Below are 14,362 nucleotides of genomic sequence, written 5' to 3' on the forward strand. Positions count from 1 at the left end.
CTGTGACTCAGTTTCTCCAGCTGTAAAATGGAGAGAACTAGTTTTCTTTTGTCTTGTCTTGTGAGCGCTTCAGAGTGGGAGCTGTCTGTCACACCGTGTCTGCCTGTGCAGCACCTGGCACAATGGGACCCTGGGCTTAGCTGGAGCCTCTAAACGCTCCTCTGGACTCCCCACTTCCATCCCTCACTCTGGGAAGAGGGGGGTGTCTAGGAGGTGTGGGGAGATCTGGGCATCAGGACTCCAGGGTTCTATTCCCATCTCTGTCACCAACTCTCGGGGTGACCTTGAGCAAGTCCTTGCCCTGCCCCATTCCTCAATTTCCCCATCCTTAAAATGGGGGGGAGGGCACCTTGCTGAGGGAAAGCGGAGATTGAGACCTTAATTTATTAATGTTTGTAAAGTGCTTGGGGATCCAACCCCACGGCAGAAGCGCGCGGATTCAAGGCATAGAAGGAGCTGTGCCAGGGACGTGCCTTGATAAGAAGAGATGCGCTGCACCTCACCTGTCCCGTTCACTCTCCTTGCCTCCCTGTTCTGGGCAGGCTCCTTGCACGTGGGACGTTTCACACTCTGCCCCTGGCACGCTCTGTTTGCTCGCCTCGCACAGCCCAGGCACGCTCCTTGTGCATCAAACATGCTGGGCTCGCTCTATGCGCCGTGCATATTCTGGACACCCTTGCACCTTCCATTCACCCCCCTGCACTTTCCATTCTTGCACTTGCACCCCTGCCCCCTTGCACTTTCCATTCACACTTCTTGCATGTTCTGTGCTGTTCTATGTGTGTTCCTTGCATGTTCTGTGCATGTTCCAGATGCCCCATGGGTATTTGTCATGCTCTTTACACCTCGAATGTCCCGCGTGCCTTGCACGCTGCATGCGTGCACTGTGCATCTTGCATGCTGGATTCACCCTCCTCACACCCTCTGTGCATTCTCCTTTCAAACTCACACTTTCCCTGCACACCCCCAGCTGCGGGAGGCAATGCAACAAGCGCAGCAATAAAACCAGACAGAGGCTGCACACAAAGTGCTATGGAGGCAGCAGGCTACAGCACTATAGAGGGGGCCACTCCCAAGACCCGATTTCCTCCAGATCTCCAGGATGTTCAGATCTCGGCAGGCGGCTGGCTCAGGACTCCCTGCTCCCCTGTGCCCTCCAGCCTAGGCAGGTGAAGCTGTCTCCTGCCCCACTGAGTGGAGATCAGGCACCCGTGATCTCTTGTCTCGCTGTGGCCGGAGCCCTGCTAAAATGCAGTAAAAATACGGAGCTGCTTCTTGTGTCCCCCGGCCCTTGAAAGTGACACGTGGTGGCAGCTGTGATTTGTCATGGAAGGAGGCGATGGAGCGAGGATGCTGGTGAGACGGCGTGAGACTCTGCGTGTATCTGTGAGGGGGGAGGGCTGGGCACCACGTGCCCTGGCTGTAGCAGCAGGGTTGGGCGGCAGATGGGGTGGGGCAAAGCCCAGTGAGGGGGCAGCCTGGGCAGTGCCTGCAACCAGGAAAGGCCCCGGCTGCGGCTGGCTGGCATTGCTGCAGACCCCGGCCTGTTTCTCATCCATCATCGTTAGGGCCGTGGCGCCGGGAGCTGCGAGGTGGAAGTGCATCAATCACGACCGACAGCGGCTTGGCGAGTCCCCTGGCAGAGAGGACGTGGCTAGTTACCAAGCAGCCTGTGACGAGGACAGCTAGGGCCCCATGCTCCTGGCTCGGGCAGTGCCCCATGGGCAGGCAGAGCCCCGTGCTCTCCCTCCCCACCCCACAGCATGCCTGAGCCCAGCCATAGGGAGGCAGTGCTGAGTGCCCCCAGTAGGCCTGACTACCAGCCCCATCCCGCTCTAACCACTAGACCTCCCCACCTTTCCCTGAGCTGGGGTTAGAACCCAGGAGTTCTGATTCCCAGCCTCCCTCCCCACACCTACCTTCACAGCGCAAACCAGCGCACCATACTCCCTTACAGCATCAAGGAAAGAACCAGGAATTCTGGATCCCAGCACCCTCACCCCCAATAACCACTAGCCCATTCTGCATCTCCCTCCCACCGGGGCACTATCTAACTGGGTTTACCAGTGCAGCTTCTCCCATGCAGCTGCATTTGCCCCCAGTAAGCACCATGACGGTCTCTGCTCTTGGAGCCACCCCCCCTCCACACACACACACACATGTGCAATCACCTCCCGCCCAGCTGTTTCCCTGAATGTCAGCCTGCGCCTGACAGGACCCATGCATCACAGCCTGTCCCCAGCCAGTGCCTCTGACCTTTTCCCGCATGCAAGGAAGGGAAAAGCACCCAGGGCCTCGGCTGACTTTTGCAGCTGTGCTTGGCCTCTGGGGACCAGCACCATGCCGGAGGGAACCAGCACCCGGGCGAGCCAGGCCCGGATGAGGGGAAACGCAGGGCACCCAGCGACGAGAGGTGGGAATACTCCTGAGTGCTTTGTAAAAATGCCCTTTATTTATTCAACTTCGCTGCAGGTTGGAAGGAGCCCGGTCAAAGGGCCATTGCCTCCCTGGGTGGATCCAGGCTGCAGTCGGCAGGTGGCACTGCAGTCCAGGTCCGCATACATGTGGCAGCTCGCTAAAAATAGCAGCAAAGGTGCAGCTGGACAGACTGGTCCAGGCTAGCCACCTGCCCCCGGCCTGAGTCCCAGGTAGGCTATTACGAGGGCAGTTAGCCCACGCTGTGACCCCTGCTGCCGTGGCTTCGCTGGTCTGGGTGCACTGGCTAGGTCACAGCGTGCTTGGGTCTGCCGGGATGCGCTGCACACCCCACCGCTGCGACATGGCCCGGCTCCGGGACGCCCCCCGCCCTTTCTTTTGTGTCAGTACTGCCCTAGCCTTCAGTATAAAATCTACCCTTTACGGTGATCCCTGAGAGTAGCGCTGCTGGGGGGGTGAATCCTGGGTTCCTTTCCTCAGGACCCCATATGATGTGAAAGGGAGATGTGTGTGTATCTGTGCATGTGTGTGAATGTGCGCGTGCGCGTGTGTGTGTGTGTGTGTGCGCGCACGTGCATGTTATACACGCTCCCATGGCTGGAGCAGGGTAAAAGCCTTTAAAACTCCCGCCCAGCAAAGTGGCTGAGAACCCATTGACGGTTCCGAGTGGGCGCGACCACTTCCAGCATCCCCCATCCCTGCTCAGCCGCTCCTCCTTGGCACATGGGAGCTCCGGCAAAGGCAGAGCTCCATCACCCCTCGGGGGTGCACCACGGTTTGGCCCCCCCAAGTACAGCGCTCTCCAGTGGCTCCTGCAACAGCCTCTCCACCTGCCCCCCACAGCCAGGCGCAGCCAAACTCCCCGGCCTGGCCGGAGACCCCTGCCCTGTGAGCCACGGAGTGACAGGTGCCAGCTGGGACTGCCCAGGGTTTGCCCCTCAGGGGATGGTTCCACGTGCCCGTGTGGGTGTCTCCGCAGATCCTAACAACAGCGGGGCCCTGGCGATGCACCAGGCGGCACCGCCCTGGGGTGACCTGGGCAGGGCTGGCAGAGCCCGTCTTCATAGTGCGCGGTGGGAGAGCTCCCAATCAGAGTCAGGGGCCCCGTATCCCCTTCCCTCCCCCGCTCAGACCTGTAGGCCCCTCTCTCCTGGTATATCCCCTTCCTGCCCCCTCAAATCAGACCAGGGAGCCCATGGATGGATAGAGGGGTGTGTACGGGATGAGATTAGATAGTGTGTATAGGATGGATGGATTGAGTGAGTCTATAGGGATGGATGGATGGATGGATGGCGTGTAGGGGAACGGAGGGATGGAGGGACATTGTGAACTGGCAGGGATGGATGGAGACAGGGAGGGAAGGAGGGATATATTTCAGTCCCAGGAAACAGCCTTGGCTCCCTCATACCAGCCCCAGCCAGTGCAGAGCCCCCTCCCAATGAATTACTCTTGTGCCCAGAGGCTGGGGTGAGGGCTGGAGATGGGGTGGGGAGGAGCAGGGCCCAAGGTGGTGGAGCAGGGCCCAGTGGTACCAACTGTCCTGCCTGACTGGGCCAGGAGCCCCCGGCACTGAGCACTGGGCCAGGCGCTTGTAGGGAACCCCGGAAAGCTGCGGGGGGAGAGGGGGGGAAGAGGTGTAGGGGTACAGGCGATTGACGGATGCGGCGTGGCTTGTAACTAGGCCGGGCCGGGCCGTCAGCAGGTTTCCACGGTAACCAGCAGAGCCATTGTTCTCTTTCAAGGGGAACACCGCAGAGGTTTCTGGGTTACATGGGGCATTTTGGTGGGGGGGTACATACTGGCGCCCCCGCCCCCTTCCCCAGGGGCCAAAAGGCAGCAATGGAGATCACAGGACAGATTCTGATGCTGGTGTAAATCTGGAGTAATTGCACGGGGCACGACTGATGTCAACAGCGCTGAGGCTGATTGACACCAACTGGGGATCTGGCCCCACTGACGTCGAGGGAGTTACGCAGGGGCGACTGAGGGCAGAATCTTACTCCTGATTTATAGTCATGGTCAGAGAACACCCTGAGTCCAGAGTTAAGTTTGTTCCCTTCCAAAACGCTGAGACCAGCCAAACATCAAGTCCAGAAAAGCAGGAACTGAAGAGTTAAGCTCCCGATTCTACAAGACCCACAGTGGAACTGATGTCAGAGTCCGATTCCCACCCACCTGGTGCCAGGCGTTCGAGACTCGGAGTTTCCAAGGGCAGAAGGACCTATCATGGTCATCTGGTCTGACCCCCTGGGTACCGCTGGCCAGAGACCTGCCCCAGCATGATTCCCAGAGCAGGTCTCTCAGAGAAACAGCCCATCTTGATTTTAAAATTTTCTGTGATGGAGACCCTAACACGATCCTTGGTAAATTGTTCCAGGGTTAATTCCTCTGAGCGTTAAAAACTGACACCTTATTTGCAGTCTGGGTTATTTTAGCTTCAGCTTCCAGCCACGGGATCAGGTTAGACCTTCCGCTGCTAGACTGACGAGCCTGTCATTAAATAGTTGCAGAGGGGTAGCCGTGTTAGTCTGTTTTTAGCAAAACAGAGAGAGTCTTGTGGCACCTTAAAGACTAACAAATTTATTTGGGCATAAGCTTTCGTGGGCAGAAACCCACTTATATCCGACTAAGTGGGTTTCTGCCCACAAAAACTTATGCCCAAATAAATTTGCTAGTCTTTAAGGTGCCACAGAATTCTTGCTGTTTTTGTCATTAAATATTTGTTCCCTATGCAAGTATTTATAGATGGGGATCCTGTCACCCCTTCACCTTCTCTCTGTTAAGCTAAACAGATTGAGCTCCTGGAGTCTATCGCTCCAAGGAAGGTTTTCTAACCCTTTAATCATTCTTGTGGCTCTTCTCTGACCCCTCGCCAATGTATCAACGTCCATCTTCAGCTGTCGGCACCAGAACTGGACCCAGGATTCCAGCAGTTCACCTCTCTGCTCCTACTTGAGAGTCCAGTTTATATATCCCAGGATTGCATCAGCTCTTTTGGCCCCCAGCATCGCACCGGGAGCTCACGTTCAGCTGATTCTCCACCCCCACCCCCAGATCTTTTTCAGAGTCACAGCTTCCCAGGAGAGAGTCCCCCAGCCTGTAAGTATGGCCGACATTCCTTGTTCCTAAGTGTCTCTATTGACACTGAGCCGTATTAAAACACAAATTGTTTGTTTGCGCCCGGTTTGAATCAGTGACGTGTCATCCTCACTATTTACCACTCTCCCGATGTTTGTGTCGTCTGCAAACTTTATCAGTGATGATTTTACAGTTTCTTCCAGGTCATTGATAAAAATGTGAAATAGCGCAGGGCCAAGAACCAATTCCTGAAGGGCCGGGACCTCACTGGAAAGAGATACACTCAGTGACAATTCCCTGTTCAAGTCACATTTTGAGACCTATCAATTAGTCAGTTGTGTGGGTGTGTGTATTTGTCCCTGCCACCCCCTACTGGAGGAGCTGAGCCCTGATCTGTGTGTGTGTGTGTGTGTGTGTGTGTGAGGTGCGCTGCCCCCTGCTGGAGGGGCTGAGCCCTGCTCTCTGAGTGTGAGCAAGAGGGAGAGATGCACACTTCACAAGCCACTCTCCCCTCCTGCACTAATGCTTGAGTCCCAGCTTTTGCCTCCAGATCTGGATTCCTTTGCAAATCAAACCATCCCCACCACTGCCACCCGTGACCCCACCCAACCCAGCCATCGCTGCCCTGCTGCCCCCTGCAGCTCCCACCCCCTCACTGCCCAGAACTGCAAATCCCCAGCTGCGGAGAAGCTGCAGGCCCTGCTCCAGGGAGCTGGGGGGCTCTGTCGGGGGCGCTCTCCCTTGGGATGCAGTGCCAGGCTGGAGACTGGGCATATCCTTGGAGCACAGGCAGGGCGAGCTCCCCCACCCCTCCTGCCCAGCCCTGGAGGGACCCTCCAATTTCCCATCCCTGCCCACATGAAATAGAGTCTGGGGCCTGGCATTAGGGGTGGGGGGTTGGGGGAGGCATCTGTGCTAGGCCCGGGGTAGGGGGAACTCAGAACTGAGACCATGAGAGGGGGCAGCATTAGACCCCTCAGTAGCGACAGACCCAAGCAGTAATAGGGAGGGGGAGGGGCAGACCCAGGTAGTAATGGGGGGAGGGGCAGGGAAAGTCCCAGGCAATAATGGGGGGCAGGGTTATTCCCCCAGCAGGAATAGACTCAGACACCAACTGGACACCCCGGATGCGTCCCAAGTGGTTTATTTGATTTCTTGCCAGTAGAAGGGGGGCCCGGGCCCAGTGGAGTCGGGGGGGGAGGGTCTCACCACCCCCTAGCGGAAGAAGGCCAGCCGTTCCCGCAGCCACTCCTCGGTCAGGTCCTCCGTGGTCCGAATCTCGAACACCTGGGGGAAGAGGGGAGCGTTGGCAGGAGCTGGGGTGGGCAGTGAGAGGCCCTGCCGGTCCCATCTTGCTGAATGAGGGGCCCAGTAATCCCAGCGTTGGGGGGTGCCCGATGGTTCCAGCTTTATCCCACCTGTGGGGTCTGGGAGATTCCAGCTATGGGGTCAGGTCCTAGCTAGATGAGTGGGATGCCCCTGGGGGTAGGAAGCAATAAGACCCCATGCTCTAGGGCAGGGGTGGGGAACCTTTTTTCTGCCCCGGGCCTGATGGTGGTATGCGGAAGACAGCTGAGTGTCCGCCACCGAATCCTCCCCCCCCCCCCCCCCCCCCCGTGAAACCGCGCCGCCGCCGAATTCCCCCCTGCGGTTGCCTTGCCAGGGCCGGACCAAATGATTTCGCGGGCCTTATATGGCCAGCGGGCTGGATGTTCCCCACCCATGCTCTAGGGCAACCCCCCAGCCCTGGGACAGGGCAGAGCAGGGTGCACGGGAGGGGACAGCAACAGCCCTTTCCAACCTTGGGCAGAGGGGGAGGGGCAGAGATGATCCCCTCCTCGGATGGGTATATGGGGAGCAGGGGTCCATGGGGTGTCAGCACTGCCCATGGGGGGAACTCGAGGGAGGCGACACTGCCCTGATACCTTGGTGAGCTCAGCTGCCTGCACCAGCCTGTTCTTGCTCCCAGCATACATCATCTGTTGCTCCGGCTTACACCCTGGCCCAGGGGGAGAGACAGAAATAGAACCCAGGAGTCCTGGCACCAGCCCCCCACTATAACCACTATGCCCCCATCACATCCCAAAGCTAGGGATAGAACCCAGGAGTTCTGGCACCAGCCCCCCCACTATAACCACTAGACCCCACCATCGCCTCCCAGAGCTGCGTATAGAACCCAGGAGTCCTGGCTCCCAGCCCACCCCCATGCTTTAACCACTAGACCCTGCTCCCCCTGGTTCTCACCGACTGGGCTGGAGAAGATGAAGCAGAGAGGGTAGGAGATGCGCCCGTCATCGTGGACATATTTATAACTGTACACCACAAAGGTAGCCCCAGTCAAGGAAGCAGCTGCATCTCTGCTGAACTGGGCCAGTGGGGAGAGGGATGGAGGGGGACGGGACGGTGTTGTCCAGCCTGTGACGTTGAAAATCTCATGGGACACAAATGGCTCCCACCGGGCCAGCCCAGAGCTCAAGGGCCGTCAAAAGGCACTTACATGTTCAGGTAGATAGATAGATAGATGGGGTGTATGGGGACGGATGGCAGGATGGACAGACAGACCATGTGACATGCCCCTGCCTGTGCAGCGATCCCCCAGGCCAATGGACACTCTGGATCAGATACAGTGAGACCCACCTCGCCCCGGCCTCCCCTGAAATATCCATCTCTCTGTCCATCTCCATCTCTTCTCCCCTCCTGGCTGCTCCCGCCCCCCAGGCCCACGCAGGGCAGTCCCCAGCCACAGCAGCTCTGATGGCTGCCGGGCACGTTGGGATCTCCCAGGACCCCAGCCCTGCAGACCCAGCGTGGGTTGGCTCAAGGCCGTGAGCTCTGGGGTCCCTGCCCGGCCTCCCACTGCACTGCAGAGCCACAACACGGGGGGTTGTGGGGTCCATGCCCCCCATGAGAGGGGCTTTTTTTCCTGCCCCTCCCAATTTCTCTCCCTCTCTGCGCTGCCCCCTGCTGCTCTGATCCCCTGCAGCCCCCTCTCCCCTGCCAGGCCCACACAGACACCACTCTCCTCCTCTGCCCCATGCCAAACTGGGGACAAGGGACCCTTTCCCCTGTCCATAGCCCCAGCACCCCCTCCTCTCCCAGGGACGAAACCCCCCAGAAAACCCCCCTCCTGCCCACATCCCCCCATGCATATTCCTGGCATCCTGCCCCCATGTGCGATGCCAGTGCCCTGCCCTCCCCACCCCACAGCAGAAGGATATCGGGGTTGGCGCTCCGGCAGCTCGCTCTTCAGCTCCTCTGGAGAGATGTCCTGTGGGAGAGACCCCCAAAGGCTGCGTCAGCTGAAGGGGAGCACAGGGTGGGGAAGGGGACCTGAGTGCAAGGGGCCTACCATTGTACAGCTGGGGGAACTGAGGCACAGAGCAGGGAAGGGACTTGACTTAGGTCACTCAGCAAGTCAATTGTCTGGGTGGGGAGTGGGGTCTAGTGGTTAGAGCAGAGGGGCTGGAAGCCAGGACTCCTGGGTTCTATCCCTAGCTTTGGGATGTGATGGGGGCATAGGGGTTATAGTGGAGGGCTGGTGAAGGGGTGACTTGATCCCAATCTATCAGTATCTGCATAGGGAACAAATGTTGAATAATGGGCTCTTCAGTCTAGCAGAGAAAGGTCTAACATGACCCAATGGCTAGAAGATGAAGCTAGAGAAATTCCAGACTGGAAATAAAGCGTACATTTTTAACAGGGAGGGTAATTAACCGCTGGAACATCTTACCAAGGGCCGTGGTGGATTCTCCATCACTGACCATTTTTAAATCAAGATTGGATGTTTTCCTTAAAGATCTGCTCTGGAAATCATTGTGGGCCGTTCTGTGGCTTGTGTTATCCAGGGGGTCAGACTAGGTGATCACAATGGTTCCTTCTAGTTTTGGACTCTACAAACCTATGAGTAAAGTGACTCAGCTAACCGGCAGCAGTGGTAAGTTGCTATCTTCTATACAGATCAGCCCTCAGGAAGGGGAAGAATGGGTTATACAGACAGCGAACATGATTTGAAACCAATGGGAGAAACTGGTAGCAAGAGAGAGTGTGGTCTAATGGTTAGGCTGCTGGGATGCAAGACACCGGGCATATGTTCCGTGCTTTGGGTGAGTCATAGCCCTTCTCTGTGCCTCAGTTTCCCCTTCTGTGAGGCTAGAGCTATTGTCCCCACCTGTGTAAAGCGCTAGGATACAAAGTGACCCCCGTTTCCCTCTCTACAGTGTCTGCTAAGACGGTGAGTGCTTTAAGGATTGGCCTTTCTAGGTGTTTCTTACAGACAGCACCTAGATCAATGGGTTCTAATAGCACAATCAGTTGGTTCTGGGCCAGTCGGGGCTGTATCTATCTCCGGCCTCGTACTCTCCGCTGTACGTTTGGCCCGGGCGCTGCAGCAATCCTTTGTTCCAGGGCAGCGAACTGGAAATTCGGTGGCAACTTCATTCAGACTGTAAAAACCGCAGGCTTGTATTGAATTAAGTGTGAAAACGACTGGTGCAAGCAGGGGCGCCTCCCAGACCCCGGGGCTATTTAATGTGATGTTAAATTCAAGTCATTTTCCTCCTGCCTGCATCATTTCTTAGCGCGCTGCCGGAACGTAGCATCCAGGCCATGGAACTCAGGATACAAACAACTGTTTGGAAAGAGAGTGGGGTTTGTTTTAGGTCCACGCGCTTCCCCCCAAGGGCTGGGCACTTAAACCCTAAAGGGTGAGATGCAGAGAGAGGGAAAGTGTGTGTGTGTGTGTGTGTGTGTGTGTATACGCTGACCTCTGCTGGAGAAATTGGGACCTGCTCTCAGTGTATCCATGCTGGAGGGATGGGGACCTTTGCGTGTGTGTGTCCCTGCTATCCCCTGCTGGAGGGGATGAGCCCCGCTCTGTGTGTGTGTGTCTATGTGTGCTGCCCCCTGCTAGAGCAATTCACACCTGCCCTGTGTGTGAGAGAGCCTGAGCGAGAACACCGCCCTCTAGTGGAGACAATCAGAATGCCACCCCTGTGTCAGCGCCTAGGGCTCGCAGGGTCACTTCTTTAGCTCCAGTGGCAGGGGGCTAGGTGTTGGAAGCAGAAGAAACTGGGTTCTTGCCCCGTTGCCACCATGGGGCGCAGCAGCATAGTGGCACCTGGGAGGAGCTAGGCACAGGTCTAGATGCCCAAGGAGTCTTTAACCAATCTGGACTTTTTCAAAGGTGGAAAGAAGAAGGCAGTGAAAGGTTACCACCTGGAATTCCTCCTCCAGCACCACCAGCTGCCGCTCCTTGTCAATCTTCACTGGGGAGACAGACAGAGCAAGGGTAACAATCTTCACATGGTACTTCCGCCACACTGCCCTCCCCTCCAGGACTCTGAACAACCCCTGGCCAGTGCCCTGCCCCGCTCCCCACAGTGCCTCCTGCTGGGACAGACTGGGACTGGAGTAGCCAAGAACTGCACCCCATGGCCTGCGCCCCTGCCCCGCTCCCCACAACACCCCCTGCTGGGACAGACTGGGACTGGAGTAGCCGAGAACTGCACCCCACAGCCAGCGCCCCTGCCCCGCTCCCCACAGCACCCCTGTCGGGAGAGACTGGCCCCAGGGCGCAGGCAGAGCAGAAGATCTGCCCAGGCGAGCAACGGCCAGGGTGAGGGAGATGGAGAAGGGCCATGGATCGTTCCTGTGAGGAGGGATCCGACCCGAGGACACTCACTGAGGATGGCCGCATTGTTGGTTTCCTTCCGGAAGCGGAATTGCCTCAGCTTCTCGGTCAGTGCTGGGTCCACATCGCACACGACCAGGGAGTCTGACTGCAGAGGGACCGGTCGTGAGAGGGGACAGAGGCAGGGGCCGGGGCTCCCTGCCTTAGCCAAGGGCACTCATGCCTTGGGGTACCCCAGACCCAAACCTGGAGGGATGGGGAGCTGACCCTACAGTGACCCTGCTGAGAAACTGGGAGTCCCGCCCCTCCCGCAGCCAGCCAGCATACTGCCCTGCTCTCCACAGCGCCCTCTGCTGGAACAGGCCAGGACTGGCATAGCCAGGGGTTGTTTCCAAGGAAACGGCCTCCTTCTGCCCATCATGGAGCACAGACCACTCTGGCCCTGCCCCACACAGATGCCCGGGGGATGGGGAAGGCAGAGTGCACGTAGGTCACTGTCCCCTTGCAGTGGGGAAGGGAGGGGACACCATTGTGGGTGTGGACCCTAAAAGTTTCACAGTGTGTTTAGCTGTGTGCTGTGCATGGAGTGACACGCTGGCTGAGCAGTGCATGCACACTTGCACATGCACACACACAAACACACCTCTGACACACACACACTCCCAGTCTCACACACATGTTCAGGCTCACATACATATATCATCTCTCTCTCTCTCTCTCACACACACACACACACACACTCTGAGTCTCACACACTCACAGTTTCACTGCCACACTTGTCTCACCTCCCCAGATACACACATTCAGGCACACTCTCATTGTCACATCCACCCAGTGGCACTCCCAGTGTCTCACACACAGACGTCTCACAAACACATGCACACCTATTGTCACAGATACACAGATGCCCACCCATTGTCACACACAGACTCACACCTGTTGTCACACACACAGCCATTGTCACACACACTTACACACACCCATTGTCACACACCCATGGGGGAGGGGGAATGGGGATGGATAGATAGATGAACAATGAAGAAATTCGCATATACCCAGCCACTTTTCCGGACTGCTTTTGACACCAGGTCACGAGGGGTGCCTGGCACAGCCAGGCAAATACTGGCACCATGCTGAGCTCCCGATCTAACTGCCAGCTCTCCTGCCTACCCCGGAGGAGCCCAGCGGGCAGCTTTCAAGGGACCATCCTCTCCTGCAAGGACCCAGCTGCAAGGGGAGGACTGATCTGATCCCCCAGCTCTCCGGGGTGAGGGCACCTTTCCCACACTTCCCACCCCAGAGACCTTGCGGGTGCAACATGGCGCCGCTGAAACCTCGGAGCTTGCAAACCCCTCTTGCTGCAGGGCGGGGCCCAGAGCTGTCATCCGCAGGCACGTGCCCTCCTACCTCCCCACCCCAGCTGGCCTGGGGCCCATGGAGTAAAAGATTCACATCGACCTTGCCCCAAATTCTGGATCCCAGATTTGTAGGCAAGCTGGTCAGTGGGGGGACACAACAACGCCTGCTCTATAAGGAAACCCCTGCTTCCAATCCACCCCTCTACCCTCCCCCGCCCATGCTCCTTCCTGACCCCCTTGCCGTGAAGCAATGCTTGGCCTCACCATTCTGCCGCAGTCTCTGCTGTCCCAGCACCAGGCGGGCCCGACTCTCTGCTCTCCTCACACAAGCTGGGCGGGCGCTGACCCTGTGACAGGATGCTCAGGGCTTCCAGTCAACACTTTGACAGCTCCGATCTGCTGGGGGAAGTGTGGGGGTGGGGGAGGACGGGGCGGGGCGGGGCGGGGATGGGCCTGTGTGGAAAGAGGAAGGGGTTTGGGCCTGAACGGGGAGGGGCAGAGGGAGGGCAGAACAACACAAAGGGCGGCTGGGAAGTAAAAGGGCAGAGGTGGCCGGGCATGTCCCCAGGGCGCCAGGGCAGTTGCGGATCTCCCCATGTGCCACCACATCCTGTTTTGGATGATCTGAACCAACTGCCACCTCCCCCTGCCTCTCCCCGCCCCCCCCAGCTTCCCAACGGATGCACACAGGTTTCGCACTGCTTCCGCCGAACCCTGTGCTTTCTACACACCTTTACACCAGGGCAGCGTGTTAAATCAGCCACCAACAGCTTCCCCCACCCCAGCGCCACGGAAAGGGGGATTGGAGCCAGTCACACAATCAAAATTATTAGGTGTATTATGGGAGAGACTAGAGACCCCGTCCGAGATCAGGGGTTGTGTCAGGTGCTGCACAGACCCAGACCGAGATCAGGGGCCCCCATTGCGCCAAGTGCTGCACAAACACAAAGCAAGAGACCAGGCTCAAAGAGCTGCCATTTTACAGGTGGGGAACTGGGGCACAGAAATACTGAGGGCTCCAGATCTGCTTGGGCTCCCCACCCACAGCTGGTACTGCAAACACCAAGGAGCACATTCACCTGCTGGCCATACACTTACACTTAGATTAGAAGCTGTCCGGGGCAGGGACTGTCTTTTTGCTGTAGGTGGATACAGTGAGGGGCCCTGGCCTGGAGGCATTCCAGTTCGTTAATTAATTAAAGCTGAATAAAATAATTAATTATTATTGCCCATACATGCTGAACTGCTGCTGCAGTGCCTCCTGGGAATTGCAGTTCAGTTATCTCATATCCCCATTCTTTTTTGTAGGCTGGGTTGCTCAGCTGGCCTACATTTCCCATGATGCACTGCAGCGACATACCTGCCATGGTGCCCTCTCCCCACATGAGGAGACTGTGGTGCATCATGGGAGATGCAGTCCGACTGGGGACACTGAGCTATAGAGAGGCAGTGCATGAGGTGCCCAAGCTACAACCCCCATGAGGTGCCGTGCTGGTTTTTCAGAAGAAAAACATTGCAGTTTTCAATTTTTCACCCCAAAAAAGGGTTTTTTTCCCCCAAAATCCCAGCATTCCTTTTATTTTAAATTTCAGGATTTTAAGACACTCGTGATTGGGGGGGTAGAGGATTGGCTCATCATTTTTGAGCCCCCCAGGGTTGGCAAAGCTGCAATTTGGAGATCTATATCCAGCTCAGCCACTGGCTTGCTGGGTGACCTTTGGCATCTCACTTCCCCACTCTGCACCTCAGTTTCCCCATCTGTAAAACAGGGATAATGATCTCCTTTGTAAAATGCTTTGAGATCTGTGGCTGAAAAGCACTAGATAACAGCTAGGAAGTTTTATTATTATATGATTTTTGA

At 57.2% G+C, this 14,362-nt stretch overlaps 1 protein-coding gene across 2 annotated transcripts; it reads right to left on the reverse strand.

Moving 5' to 3' along the window:
• Nucleotides 1-6,636: 6,636 nt before the first annotated feature.
• On the reverse strand, nucleotides 6,637-13,617 carry GMFG (glia maturation factor gamma). Of its 2 annotated transcripts, XM_067557305.1 has the most exons (8): nucleotides 13,600-13,617; nucleotides 12,766-12,848; nucleotides 11,195-11,291; nucleotides 10,729-10,778; nucleotides 8,733-8,782; nucleotides 7,759-7,841; nucleotides 7,440-7,513; nucleotides 6,637-6,801 (listed from the first exon to the last, which is right to left on the reverse strand). In XM_067557305.1, exons 2-8 carry the CDS (start codon nucleotides 12,766-12,768, stop codon nucleotides 6,730-6,732), a joined length of 429 nt encoding a protein of 142 aa, XP_067413406.1. In that variant the 5' UTR covers nucleotides 12,769-12,848; nucleotides 13,600-13,617; the 3' UTR covers nucleotides 6,637-6,729. The 2 variants fall into 2 exon arrangements, with proteins under 2 accessions (XP_067413406.1, XP_067413405.1); XM_067557304.1 differs by lacking the exon at nucleotides 13,600-13,617 and having other exon boundaries at nucleotides 12,766-12,902.
• Nucleotides 13,618-14,362: the final 745 nt, after the last annotated feature.

Source organism: Emydura macquarii, unplaced genomic scaffold, assembly GCF_026122565.2.
Source record: "Emydura macquarii macquarii isolate MOO-44397 ecotype Brisbane River unplaced genomic scaffold, CSIRO-AGI_Emac_v2 contig_1790, whole genome shotgun sequence".
Classification (NCBI taxonomy): domain Eukaryota; kingdom Metazoa; phylum Chordata; order Testudines; family Chelidae; genus Emydura; species Emydura macquarii.

What these genes read in the sequence shown, in the direction of transcription:
- GMFG (XM_067557305.1), bottom strand. An exon ending in CATCTTCTCCAGCCCAGTCG is followed by an intron (nt 7,514 to 7,758) that starts GTGAGAACCAGG and finishes CCCCTGGGCCAG; the next exon opens with GGTGTAAGCCGGAGCAACAG. An exon ending in AGGCAGCTGAGCTCACCAAG is followed by an intron (nt 6,802 to 7,439) that starts GTATCAGGGCAG and finishes CTCTTCCCCCAG; the next exon opens with GTGTTCGAGATTCGGACCAC.